At 37.7% G+C, this 12,643-nt stretch overlaps 2 protein-coding genes across 2 annotated transcripts in view; one reads left to right on the plus strand and one right to left on the minus strand.

The window, feature by feature from the left end:
• Positions 1-1,530: 1,530 nt before the first annotated feature.
• LOC140934012 (LDLR chaperone boca-like) lies at positions 1,531-4,905 on the minus strand. Its single transcript, XM_073383698.1, has 3 exons — positions 4,683-4,905; positions 3,303-3,553; positions 1,531-2,046 (listed from the first exon to the last, which is right to left on the minus strand). The coding sequence occupies exons 1-3, from the start codon at positions 4,875-4,877 to the stop codon at positions 1,878-1,880; spliced, it is 615 nt and encodes a 204-aa protein (XP_073239799.1). The 5' UTR covers positions 4,878-4,905; the 3' UTR covers positions 1,531-1,877.
• Positions 4,906-5,137: 232 nt separating this feature from the next.
• Positions 5,138-12,643, plus strand: part of LOC140935100 (ectopic P granules protein 5 homolog) — a 41,208-nt gene continuing 33,702 nt past the window's right edge. The window contains exons 1-8 of the mRNA XM_073384635.1: positions 5,138-5,343; positions 5,461-6,174; positions 7,601-7,719; positions 8,687-8,779; positions 9,333-9,404; positions 9,714-9,836; positions 11,499-11,619; positions 11,757-11,902. Of these exons, the coding sequence (XP_073240736.1) occupies positions 5,247-5,343; positions 5,461-6,174; positions 7,601-7,719; positions 8,687-8,779; positions 9,333-9,404; positions 9,714-9,836; positions 11,499-11,619; positions 11,757-11,902 (1,485 nt within the window). The 5' untranslated portion in view covers positions 5,138-5,246. The remainder of the gene's footprint in view (positions 5,344-5,460; positions 6,175-7,600; positions 7,720-8,686; positions 8,780-9,332; positions 9,405-9,713; positions 9,837-11,498; positions 11,620-11,756; positions 11,903-12,643) is intronic.

Here is a 12,643-nt window from a genome sequence, read left to right on the forward strand (position 1 = left end):
GAGCAGCCGTTGGCAAAGCATGGATTGAAGACCAGATAGGTGTTGTTCACGCTCTATCAAGAGAACTGGATAATTTTGCAAAGTAAAAGATCGAAGGAAATCTCAAAATATTAGTTGTGTCGCAGCGTAGTTGTGTAGGCAAAAACAGCTAACAGGGATTTGCTTTTTAGGTGCTCCACAGGTAGCCCAAGCTGTATGGGTCTACTGACCTTTGTAAAGCCTGTTCCAGGCTCTCAGATATTGTAGTGGAGGCGAAAGTGAAAGACACGCGAAAAGTTTCTTCCCGGTTTACTTTCGTGTTCACGCTTTCTCAATTCAGAGGACCTGATTATCCCAGAGCCTGCAACAGTCTAACCTTTGTAAAACGAATTGGTACTCTCTGAACACAGTGATGACATGTTGCTACGACACTAAAGGATTTTTATTGTTGGGGAATAAAACATGCGATTCTCATGGTAACATTAAAAACATTTCTACCATTCTTTTCAATATGTATCACTCACCTTTAGTCCTTTGTTTGTCGTCTTGTATTTTCTGTTGGTTTCGGGATGATTTGGGGACAATACAGAAGTTGGAAATAAAACCTCATCAAATGGCCCCCCAGCCAAATTGCGTGATGAATACCTTAGAATGTCTACTTGGGGGGCTATGGAAAAGCATTAGAACTAGTAACCAGAAGGTCGTTGGCTCAACTCCTATTAGGAGTACTCAATTTTTTTTTTCTGAGCAACCTGTGTCACTGACTAAATTCACCTCTTTCTCGTGTATTCACATCTATCATTGCACATAAGTACATGACATTTCAGTCCTAGCAGTATGCATGCAGGATGTTTGTTGCATGTACGTACATACCATAGTTTTGTGGCCTAAGAAAGCTCCCACTAGTCTAGCTCCTGTAGCCTAGTGGCAGAGCATCTGGACTAGTAACCAGAGGGTCATAGGTTGGACTCCTGTTTGGAGTTATCTAGGCTGCATAACTGGTACTTTATGAGCCAAGCAAGGCAAATGTGGCATTTGATGTGAAGTGCAAGACAGAGGGGAAAGCAAAAATAATAAAAGCTTAAAGCTTTTAAGCTTTTCTCTTCATCTCGTGCTTCACCCAAAGTGCCTCACTTGGCTCCTAAAGCACCTGTTAATGCAGGCTAAGAGTACTCAGATTTTTTTTCTTATAAGCCACATGTGTCACCACTGACTGAGAAAAATAATGTCTTTCTCATTAATTTTTTATTCACCAGGCTTAAAATTCACCATCAGAATTTTCTGTCATGTATGAACAAGTATGGGCTGACCTTTGAAAACTGTTGGTAGAGTGGGGCTGGGTGTCATTGGAGTGTCACCTTATGTACCAAAATTAGAGGACACAACCTAGACAGTACATAATAATTATTATCATGTCATGTCATATCTGTTCTGTGGTTTCTGCCTTTCTGCACAATTCATGGTGGTGTCTGCAATAATTGATTTCACAACCGTGTGATGCTGAAAAAACCAATTAATCTCAGAAAGACAACATGAAAACACTTATAAAAATAGTTGGCAAATAAAAGCAAGGTCATTTTATTCCTGCCAAGGTCTGATTCACTCTGGTGCTTGAAAAAAGTTCAGCCATATATTTTGGTGCTGTTTATATGAATCTCTAGAGTAGAGAGAGAGAGAGAGGCTGAGGAGAGATGCTAAAAATACAGTGCTTTCTAGGCTGGCACTTAACACCTTGTGAGCAGCAATTTTGAGAAAAAAAAAACCCTTTAAAAAATACTTAATGTTTTGTAGTCTACTCCTGTGATGGGAGTGACCTCTCCCCATTTACATTCCTTACAAAGATGGTGTGGGAAGCTTGTAACATTTCTCATCATTGTTTCTTAAGAAGCCTGAGTATGTCAGAGTTCTGTTTTTGATGACTCGGTTTTGTCTCCAGCTCCAGGAAACTGCTGATTTTCAAACTCCACCAACAGACAGTCTGGTTGTGTTATTAAGTAGTCTTTAACATCCCATGCAAGACTGCCATCTTTGAGCATCAATAATACACGGTCATCAGAAACAAGGTACCTAGAATGAAAATAATAACAGTGTCTAGTCAAACACCTGCTCCGTGAGTTTATTGAACGACTTCAAAAACATTCCTGGAAAAGCGTGTCTCAATGGAGTTGATAACAATGATGCTTTTGTGAACGTTGGAAATTAGCACAGAAGAAAAACAATACGATTGAAATTATTATGTAAGAAAATCAAATCTCACACTTGTTTAGAAATTTTCCAGTCTACGAACAACACTAACCGAAGAGGACATAGCGTCTTGTTCCAGAGCTTTTCGGAAGCCTAAAAATGCCAAGGAAGAGAGGAAGTTAACTGAAAATAGTACCCCAAAGTCACCTATTCAACTGAAATGTATTCTTTGAAAAAATTTTCCTGGAATGGCCGAATGGTAGGGAAACAAAAATCCAGTACTCGGGCCCTGCATATTCACAACTAACAAATCTTACTTGCAAGGCTTGGACACAGCTATAGGGATATTACCACTGTGTCACTGAACTTTTGGCTGTTTAAATTGGTGAAAGAACAAAGTTTAATTTTTGGCAATAGCACATTTACTGCATGTGTTATTTTGAAAGAACATTAAAAATTCACCCACCATTTTGTTGTGTCAGTTGCTGTGCTGATAAATTAAATATTCATAGGTCATGTGCAATGAAATAAAATGTCATCCTTATTAGTATTTTTTATATAAAGAATACTAATGAGGATGACAGACTAATAAGTTTGACAGTGTTTCACCGCAGTTTAAAACACGAGCACATGACGGATTTTAGCGGATGTGATAGGTTGTTGAGCTCATGAAATATTAATGAGTTTTTGAACAGGAATGCAAGTGCTCAACAGCTTTTTCCTATGACACTAATTATTTTTGTGGGCATATTTACAACTTCCCATTCCCTGTTTCCCCAATTGTAAACTGTTGTGCCCTTAAAATGAAGTAATTCAAATTTCAAACTGTTTTCAAGAATTAATGGGAATAATGTTTCAAAGACTAAGTTGAGGATGTGAACACAAGTATTGAGCAGTCACCAGAGCCCATTTATACTCATACTCAGTGGGTAGAGAAACAAAAAAAAAATGGAAAACATGAAGTAAAGTTTTTTTTAAACCTAAAATGAACAATGCAATGGCTATAGGACAGGCAAAGCTCTGAACCTGAACTTCCCCTAAAAGTAAAACGCCATAACCATAATTATTTACACCAACATGCCACCACACCATAAACCTTATCACAATGACTCATAATTTGCAACTATTGTGACATGTACCTTTCAACTTGAATCTGTGCGTTGAAAAGACTGGACTGCCATCTAGCTGTTATTTGCTCAGTGTCTTTCTTACTTGGTGAACCAGCCACTGTTGCAAACATCATTAAAACTTTTCCCTTCTTAGCCAACTTCATCAGGGCCATTGGATCATCTTTGAACTGGGTAGGATCAAAAGCTGGTCCTGGTGATGCAGGTTTACGAGGATCAAAGTCATCATAGCGGTCATCTTCATCAATATCTTCATCATTTTCCTGAAAAATTTAAAGTATAAATTTACTTATACAGGTTCATAAGGGAACATAATTCTGGCTCAGAGATGATAACCTCAGCAGATGATATGCAATTTGGAGACTACAGGTATTCAAAGCTACATAAAACTACATGGACAGGAAAGAAGCCAAAAGAAGGATTTGAGGTCACACCTTGTTGGAATTGATCTTGGGACCTCCTTCACAGAAGGCCATGCACTAGCCAACTACACTAAAAAAATCCTTAATTCCTCCCCTGAGGAAGGGTTAGATTTCAGCCTAAGACAAAAATGGTGAAAAGTATCTTATATCTGGGCAATTGAGACAACCTATGCAGGAAACCAGGAAATTTGTTCTATATCAAGAAATCATAAATTGATATAACAGTTAGTTTACCATTCTCATGTCAATGAATATGCTGCTTATTGTCTCATGTGTTTAATAGAGACACAGGAAAAAGTTTTGTCCAAGGCAATAAGCAGCAGGGTGCAAAAGTCGTTACTGTAAACAACCACACCAGCAGCCAAGAAGGAGGTGGGGTGGGGGGAAAAAACTACCTCCATGTTTAGTTGCTTGCAATATATCTCTTTTAAAAATAATTTATGCCCTTAATCTTGGCAAAAGAGTAATTTAAGAAAGGAGACAGTCCATAGTAATTCAGCATATAATTAAGCAACTAGCTTTTAAAAACTGGGTAAGCAAAACACACAAATGCAGAATTCTGCATCATAATATTATGAATACGAATAGTAATAAACTATTGTTTACCAGTATGTTGTTGTTGATTGACAAGCAAGTCAACAAAACCTAAACCCCTGATTGACCTGATTATGCACAATAATCAGCAGTTGTAATTTGTGATGTATTTTCGTGGAAAAAAATTGTTCATAAAATGCGTCTTAAATTGTCGGCTGTATTCAGAAAAGGTGTCAAGACCTTAAGGACTACTGAGTTGAACAAGCATAGTGGAATGCAACCACCTGTGGACCCTGTCAACATGCAAACAAAAAATAATCTGCATCGTCCACGCATCCAAGAAAAGAGAATGTACATCAACATGCAATTTGGTCAAATAAGCAAAGATTAAGTGAGCAATAAAATGTTAAGCTTAAGAACGCCGTGATGTGCTTACATCCCATTGGTCGAGGAGTTTGTGCATGTCTGCTTCAGAATAATCCATCACATTTTTTCCAATTTTAGAGCTTTTCTCCTTTTTCTTCTTTGGCTCCGATTTCTTTTTTTCCCCATCACAACTGTCTTGCAGAATCACGATTAAAAATAGCACCAAAAATAATAAATTAAACTTCGAACAATACTTTGCTGCCATTTTCCGGATTCTGGAACAAAAAATTAATAATGACTGATCGACAGAGTACTGCTGTCAAGAAAGATTGCGGTCTCAGATTTATTTTCCTTCGTGCGTAACTCACTTTTGGCAGGACAAGGGCATTTCAACTAGAAGCATTGAAGTAAAGAGAAACAACGGGCATCTAATGGGCTTTCTGGTTCCCTTCAGATAATACTGATTTTGGCTGATATTAAAAAAGTTTCCGTTTGACGTTTGCGCGCCATATTAGATTTCTATACAAACCGGAAGTTACCGGTTGGAATCACGGGATAGACCACTGCCTGACTGATCCAGCTATTTATAAGCTTCAAATCAGCTGTATGGTGGCCAGCAGAGTCGAACTATGCAATGGAAGCCAGTAAACCAAAGAGAAAACACAAGAAAAAGCTCAAAGAGAAATCAACGAAAACTACAGAAAAAGATGAAGTAACTGAAGACTCAAAAGGTTTGAATGATTCCATTCGCGACTTGTTATCGGGTGTATAAACTGATGAACCTACATGCATTGATAACGTAATTTTTGTTTGATTTAGCTGAGTTTGCTATTTTCTTGATTTGATAGGTGATACCTGTAATGATTTAACAAAAACAGAAGCGACCACTGCTGGAGAATCAAGCGGCACTGCTTGTGTAAGTGAAACTTTAGCCGACGATTCCGCCAAATCGAACTTGCCTGGCTTAATTGCTGAAAATGACAGTGTTATTGAAAGTTCAAAGAACGAAATAGATATTCAACGAAGTGACGAAAATTCTACGTCAAACGTACAAGGAAGAGGTGATTTAACCGAAGATGCAGAGAAACGAGAAAACAAATTATCTTTTCATCCACAAGTTGAAGTAGAATTGGATAGAAACAGTACAAAATCGGAGAATAGTGGGGAGGATCTGCACAGGGACACTTCAGGAAATTTTAATACAATACAGCTTGATAGCCCCACAGAGGGAAAGAATGATGATGATTCTGATTTTAAAAGTGATTCTAATAAAACTGAAATTCCACATGTGGATGAAATTCAAACTATTGATCAAAACAAGACATCTGATGTTTCTGTTAATGCAATGAAGACAGAAAATGGTGATCCACGTTCAGTCACTGACATCCCCAAAGAACCTAGGATGGTACAACATGCATCAAAAAACACAATTGCAAGTGCTTCAGGGGAAAATGTAGCAACTGAAGAAGATGTTAAAGATGTACCTTCACAAGTGATTTCTGACAGACAAGTGAAAGCCTCTGAAATGTATCCAAAACTGGACTCTTTAGCAAGTGAAGCAGGTATTTATCCACCCTTTTAAGGTTATGTTCACACTAGCTACACTGAACAGCTATTGCACCAGCACAAAAATCATTCCCGATAGGGCTTCTGTTCACACATAATGCTGAGTTTGGCCCACAATTTCTGTAGTAAATGGAGTGAAGCTACACGACACCAATCTGGAAAGTGGAGCTTATCACAATGGATAGGTTCTGGGCCAAACTGTGGTGTAGTATGAACAGGTGTCTTGACTGTAGCGGAAGTGAATAACTGGGAAAGAGGGCTGAAATTCACTGAGCTAATGTAAATAATTGGGATTTAGAGAACAAAACCCTCTCGTTCAACCGCTCTGGAACAATGTTCAATGTCTGTGAATGACTTGTTCCTCTTCTGTGCCGTTGCTGTTCAAAGTATACTGGATAGCTTTTCGTGTTGACACGAAAAGCTATTCAGTAGAGTGTGAACATAGCCTAATATAACCATTTTTGTTTGCTGTGGCAAATAAATTGTATGTGGAAAAATTTAAAGGAAATATAAGAGGCTTAATTGGAATTTTCCAGAAGGTCATGGGGGTCTTAAAAAATTTTGCTTTTATGGAGGATATACGGATATTCTCTGGAGCTATACCTTCACCTTCTTTAACCTTCCTGCAGTGGTATACCTGCCAAAAGTCACGCCTGTGGATTGAAAAATTCCATGCCACGCCTACTCACGCCTGTTTTCCAATTTCTCTTGTCGGATAGAAAAGGTCGAGCCATTACAGTATCAACTGGCACATTTTGAAAAAATACATTAATTTTTTAAAGAAACTGGAATCAGTGAGAGAAAGGCACTTGAGACGGGGTCGTTTTCCTGTGTGTTCTCGTGTTTGTGTCAGACGGAACCCTTGGGAACGTCTTCAGAAGTCTTCGGACATCTTCCTTTTTTATCAGACCCCTATGAAAAATCCTGGCACTCTCAGGATACAGGATAAAGATGTCACTTCTTTAAATTGAAAATATAGTTGGCAGGTATACAATGGCCACCTTTCAATCCCTTTTTTATCAAGGTGGCCATCAAATGCTAGCGGAACCCAAAATAGAGGCTGGGCGGAGATGGGTGGGGTGGGGAGAGATCGGAATAGGATGATGACTTACTGATAACTCACTTATGTGCGTATTTACATATTGGTACTTCCATGTGATAATTTTTTGGTACAAGGGCATTTATACATGACTGTCAGGGACATAGGATCAACAATAACATGTACAGCGTTTAAGGATACAAACTCCTGGTACCAATGATGTCAGCAGTTACTTGAGCTGAAGAATTGTCTTTGCTCCACCTGGTAATTCTTTTATACTTAAACATTTTTTTATGTCTGCGTCATTAAGGACAGTACATAAATGAATTGGTACAGTTTTAGCTGAGTTACGTAACATATTTTGTTGTTCATTTTATTAATAGTGTCAAGCATAAGACAGTACAGAACTACTCTGGAGGCTTTTAGTGAGGATCATTTAAAAACTTTCTACTTCAACCCATTGCTTGAACAGATGGAAGGATTTGTGGAGCATTTCCTCAGGGTATGATTTGACGCACGTCAAATGTCATTTTGCTCTTTATCATGTAACTTTTTCAAGTGGCATTACTCCAAGTTGCAAGCATGCTGGTTGCTTGCAAATTTAAAAATAATATTACAACAATAATCACAAATTCAAAAGTAGGTTGAGTTTGATTGTCCGGGTGAACGTAGTCCTGAATAAGACTGTTGTTGTTGACAGTGACTGATGTTTCGACAACCTGTGTGGTAGTTATCTTCAGAGTCAAAGTGAGGTGTATCACTTCAGTTGATGGTGTTATACTCTGGTTATTGATCTGATTGGTCAATTACGTTGCGATGGTTTTGGTCGTCTGTCAGTTAAGCCATGATATTATTGGCTATGAAGACTCATAATCAGTAATTGGTGCGTTTTGATCCGTCTGTTGTCACGGTTAAACAGTCGTCTATTGTTAGTCAAATTGTCAGTTCTCCATAGTTAGTCTCATAGTTAGTTTTGCTTGATCTCGTCAATAATCACAAATTGCTTCAAAATGTGAAAATTTATTACCTGTTTGTTAAACCTTTCTATTTACGATATTTTTACAAGAGATGGTGTCATTATGAGAATCACAAGAGTGCTTATGACCCGGTAAAATTTTAAAATTCAGAGTTCCAAGCCTAGTCATAAGCGCATGGAATCTGAGTCACAGCATCAGAATGTTTTCCATTTTTTCCAAGAGTCCAGGGGGGGGAGGTCTTTCAGGGGCTTAACAAAGGTTTATATCAATCAACCAACAATGTATTTCACTACACTAGCCACACACAACAAAAGCTGATTTCTGGGTGGGGTGTGGGTAGATTTCAGAGAATAATATTGATTACGTAAAAATGTACATCATATAGCTAGTTTTACAATGTATGTTGGTGGGAGTTTATGTTTAATGCATTTAATATATATGTCATTCTAGTGGGACAAAATTGCTGGAGTGTAATTGCCATTTTGTTTTCAGATAAGTAAACAAGATGATCATGAGTTCTATGAGCTAGTCAGTGCATATTTCAGAGGAAGAAATGCCTTGGCTGTGGCAATTAAAGAATATGAGGTTGGTGGTTAACCCTTTCAATGTTAACATAAAAATTCAATTTCTCAGTTTGTTATCTCCAGTCTATACATTTCCCAGTAAGTATAGAATTTAAGTGGAGGGAAGTAATCAAAGTGTTAAATTATTCATCTTGTGTTACAGTACATGTATCATGTCCTTAATAATATTTTTACCACTCTGTTTAAAATAAGGCATTGATGATGTCTAACAAGGATAAATTTGATGTTGATCACTCTTTTAGGGCAGTTTTAACTGATTACCAAAACCATAAATCTTATTGCTCAGAGTGAATGTGTTCTAACAGCAGTTAACTTCCTCCTCAGCTGATTCATGATTTCAAAATACCTGTGTGTTGGTATGTTTTAGCAAACTAAATTTTTTAATTTATCAAATATGAGTCCGCACAGAAAAGTCCTCCACAGGATTTTTTTCCATTTTTTGTGATAACAAGTTATGAAAGTATTGGAAAAAGCATGCTTGAGGGAAGTTCAATACAGATTAGACTGGGCAATTGCTGCTCTGACTACTTATTATATTATCTTGTTTGTCATAGATTTTGCTTGCTGAGTGTGAGAAGAAAAAAGACCAGTTATGGATTACTAAGGATTTTTCAGTAGGAGCTCAGGTAGGGAAAGAACTGTTTTGTTCATTCTAGATGGCTTATCCTTTTTATGATGCAACAACTGCATTTTATTGTCATGAGTTTCTTTTTGTCCTGTCTTGGAAAAAGTATGTCTTTTAACTTTTGGGGTGATTATTCAATGACATTTTTGTTTGTTTTATTCTTTTAATAATATAATGTCTCCCTTGCAAATTAGCAGATATTCTTATTTTGTGTTCACTGCGGGGTGTATTGAATTTAGTAACTTAATGAATTTATTCCAGATTTAAGTCACTATTAAAATTTAATAGTAACAGTTAATGTTACTTTCAGGGAAAATGTCTGGATCAAGTGAATGTGACACATAACCATACTTACCAGCAAGTTGAGATGAACCAAAGCATCCCAAAAGAGATTGATAACATTTTAGACAAACTACACAAGGCTTTACATGAGGTAACAGTGACAAAAACACACCTGTACATGTGATAACATAATAACTGTCTGTTTGCACAGAAAGGTGCCTACAGTACTGCTCAAAAGTAAGTTGTTGCCACCCTCACGCAAGACGCAAATCTAAAAACCTCAAGTGTCATGGCCAAAATTCTTGAGCGATCTCAAGAATCAGCGGTAAAGCTTTACCATGACAAACACACGAATAAATTTTTACCTCTGCGACCTGTAGGCTGTTGTGTTATTATTTTTGTGAAGGATAGGTATTTACATATTTTTGTAAAACATGCTTATAATTAAGTCACTTTATACCACTGGACTACCTTTAAAACTACCTTTTAAAAAAAACTTTGAGATGATAGCTTTGCTTGTAACTGCCTGCATGTTTTGTTAACTGTTTCAAGTTGAAATGAATAATTATTGCAGACCGGTCGGCAACACTTCCAAAAGTGCTGTCATACAGGTAGCTTCTGGCTTCTATGTGGCAGCGAACTCTACTGGAAGGAATTTACATAGGACATTTAAAAGACCTGTTAGTTAGGGTTAGGGTTAGGCTAGGGTTAGGATTAGTGTCAACCCTAACCCTAACCCTAACCCTAAAACAGCATTCTTTGAAAAATATATAGACCCTGATCCCGGCCCCGGCTCCCAACCCGACCCCGCGGGGTAAGTGGTACACAGGCCATTAATATCTACCATTCTTGCTGGCACTCAAATTGTCCTGACTGTCAGTTGCCTCTAATTGTTTAATTATAGACAATCCTATAGCTTCATAGTGTTCACATTTTGATTGTAAAGTGTAAATCCATTATTTAGCCAGGTGACCCAGGCTAAATAACATTTATTATTATATGCACTGGTACCTGTCAATTGTAGATTTATTTGGTGTAATCATTCTTATATATAGTTTTTTATTTATCCTTTGTCTCATGACTGTCACTAGGATATTGATTGTGACGTTTTGACCACGTACTGCAGGTTTTCATCAGGTGACCGTGGACTGACCTACAAGGATTATTTGTACCTGCACTGTGGTTGTTGGTGATTGGTGTATCACAAACCTCTCTCTTAGGAAGCGGGTTTTGCCAATATATTCATATACTTGGGGTGGAAATTAAAATTGCAAAATGGGAAGGTAGATGCATGAATGGGTTATTAAAGGAGCACCATGGGGATATGTGGCTTTCATGATCTCAAACTTCAACTGTTTCTGAACACGCCAATAAGACCAGGCATTATCTGCTTTGGGACAAGGTTAAGTTTATTTATGACTGGTACTCTTGAAAAATGAAAGAGGCAGCATTCACGCAAGACTTCATCCTAACAACATCAACTGGGACAAAGGAATTAAGATTCTTGAAGCATACGTGGATGCCTATGATCAGACTGCTGATGGATCGGAACAGTTTCCTTCTCTAATAATACCAACAATGCTTTGGATCAAAAGCCACCAAACCATAAACAAGGTTCGTGATACACCAATCACTAACAGCTATGGTGGCGCAGATACTCCTACTCAGTAAATCAACACAATTGCCTGATGAAGACCTACGGAATGCGGCCAAAATGTTGCAATCAATATCCAAGTAGTGAGACCCTAAAATACATGCTAACCATGATAAACAGTGTGTTTCATGACCTTGCATTTTTTGTTCTCTTTTATAGACTCTTGCATTGCAGAAATATACATGTCAACTTGCTCGCCTCCATGTTGACATGTATATCTATGATATGCTGCGTAATTCATCAATTTTATCTGGTGTTACAACTGATACACTCATTACTGGTAAGTGAAGACTATATTAGTTACTCGTTATTTGTAAGTGAAGATCATATTAGTAAAAGCAAGTCTCAACTTAAATTATTATTATTATTATTAAAAATTATTGTGCTACCTAACAACCAAGTATTTTGTTTGTACAGAGTTATGCCCTGCTGATATGAACCAAGAGGTTCAGAATGAAATTCAAAAGTTACGAGACTGTATCAGCGTATTATTCATGTTTGTCCGACAACCAATCCAGGATACAGAATTTGTTTCTGTTATGAATGGCTGGATGGAGCAAATGGTATGATGTACCTGTAGTTTATTTTTGAAGAATGTCAGCAGAAGTGTTAGACTAGTCAAGACCTTTAGCTTTTTAATTTTTTTAACTGTTGCAAAATGTAAGTTTCATTAGTTTTGCATGTTTCTTTTTGTATAAACATAAACCATAAAGGCCTTTTTAAGGACCATATTTTATTCGTCTTACAAGATGTATGCATGCAAGTGCATTGATATTAATACATTTGAAAGACCCCCTGTGGTGTGATTCTCATGAGCAACCTCCTCCCATAAGTGACTGGCAGGTCTTTGCTTTTTGTGTGGTCCCTTACAGGAAGTTCGACTATAGTTTTTAATCTGAAAAGTGCTCAGTAACTCTAAAAGTATGGTCACACTTTGTATAGAAGTTTCTTGATAATGTATTCCACCACTGTTTCACTTCATTCTACAGACTTGACCCTATGTGTTTGAGGGTTTATCTGAAGATAAATTAAAAATCCACAGTTAAACCCATCAACAATAGATGGGTGTGGGAAAGGTGCCTGGTGAAACAGAAGGGGGCCGCAAGCGAGCCTAGAAGGTAACCATGACAACCCTGTGAGCGGCACCCACCAGGCATCGTTACACTGAGAACCTCAGTGGAAAAAGGCACATACCAAGAAAAGCATCCAGAGAGGAGGGACTTGGGGGCAAAATGATTGACTTCTGCCACAGTACTGTAAAATCACTAAGGCCCTGCTAAACCCCAGGACCACCCCACATACGA

This window comes from Porites lutea, chromosome 4, assembly GCF_958299795.1.
Source record: "Porites lutea chromosome 4, jaPorLute2.1, whole genome shotgun sequence".
Lineage (NCBI taxonomy): Eukaryota > Metazoa > Cnidaria > Anthozoa > Scleractinia > Poritidae > Porites > Porites lutea.

Bases quoted from the DNA above. Each gene is read 5' to 3' on its own strand.
- LOC140934012 (XM_073383698.1), bottom strand. From the start codon at position 4,877: ATGGCAGCAAAGTATTGTTCGAAGTTTAATTTATTATTTTTGGTGCTA. The intron at 3,554-4,682 runs GTAAGCACATCA...TAAATTTTTCAG, and splicing joins AACTCCTCGACCAATGGGAT to GAAAATGATGAAGATATTGA. The intron at 2,047-3,302 runs GTACATGTCACA...TTTTCATTCTAG, and splicing joins GCACAGATTCAAGTTGAAAG to GTACCTTGTTTCTGATGACC.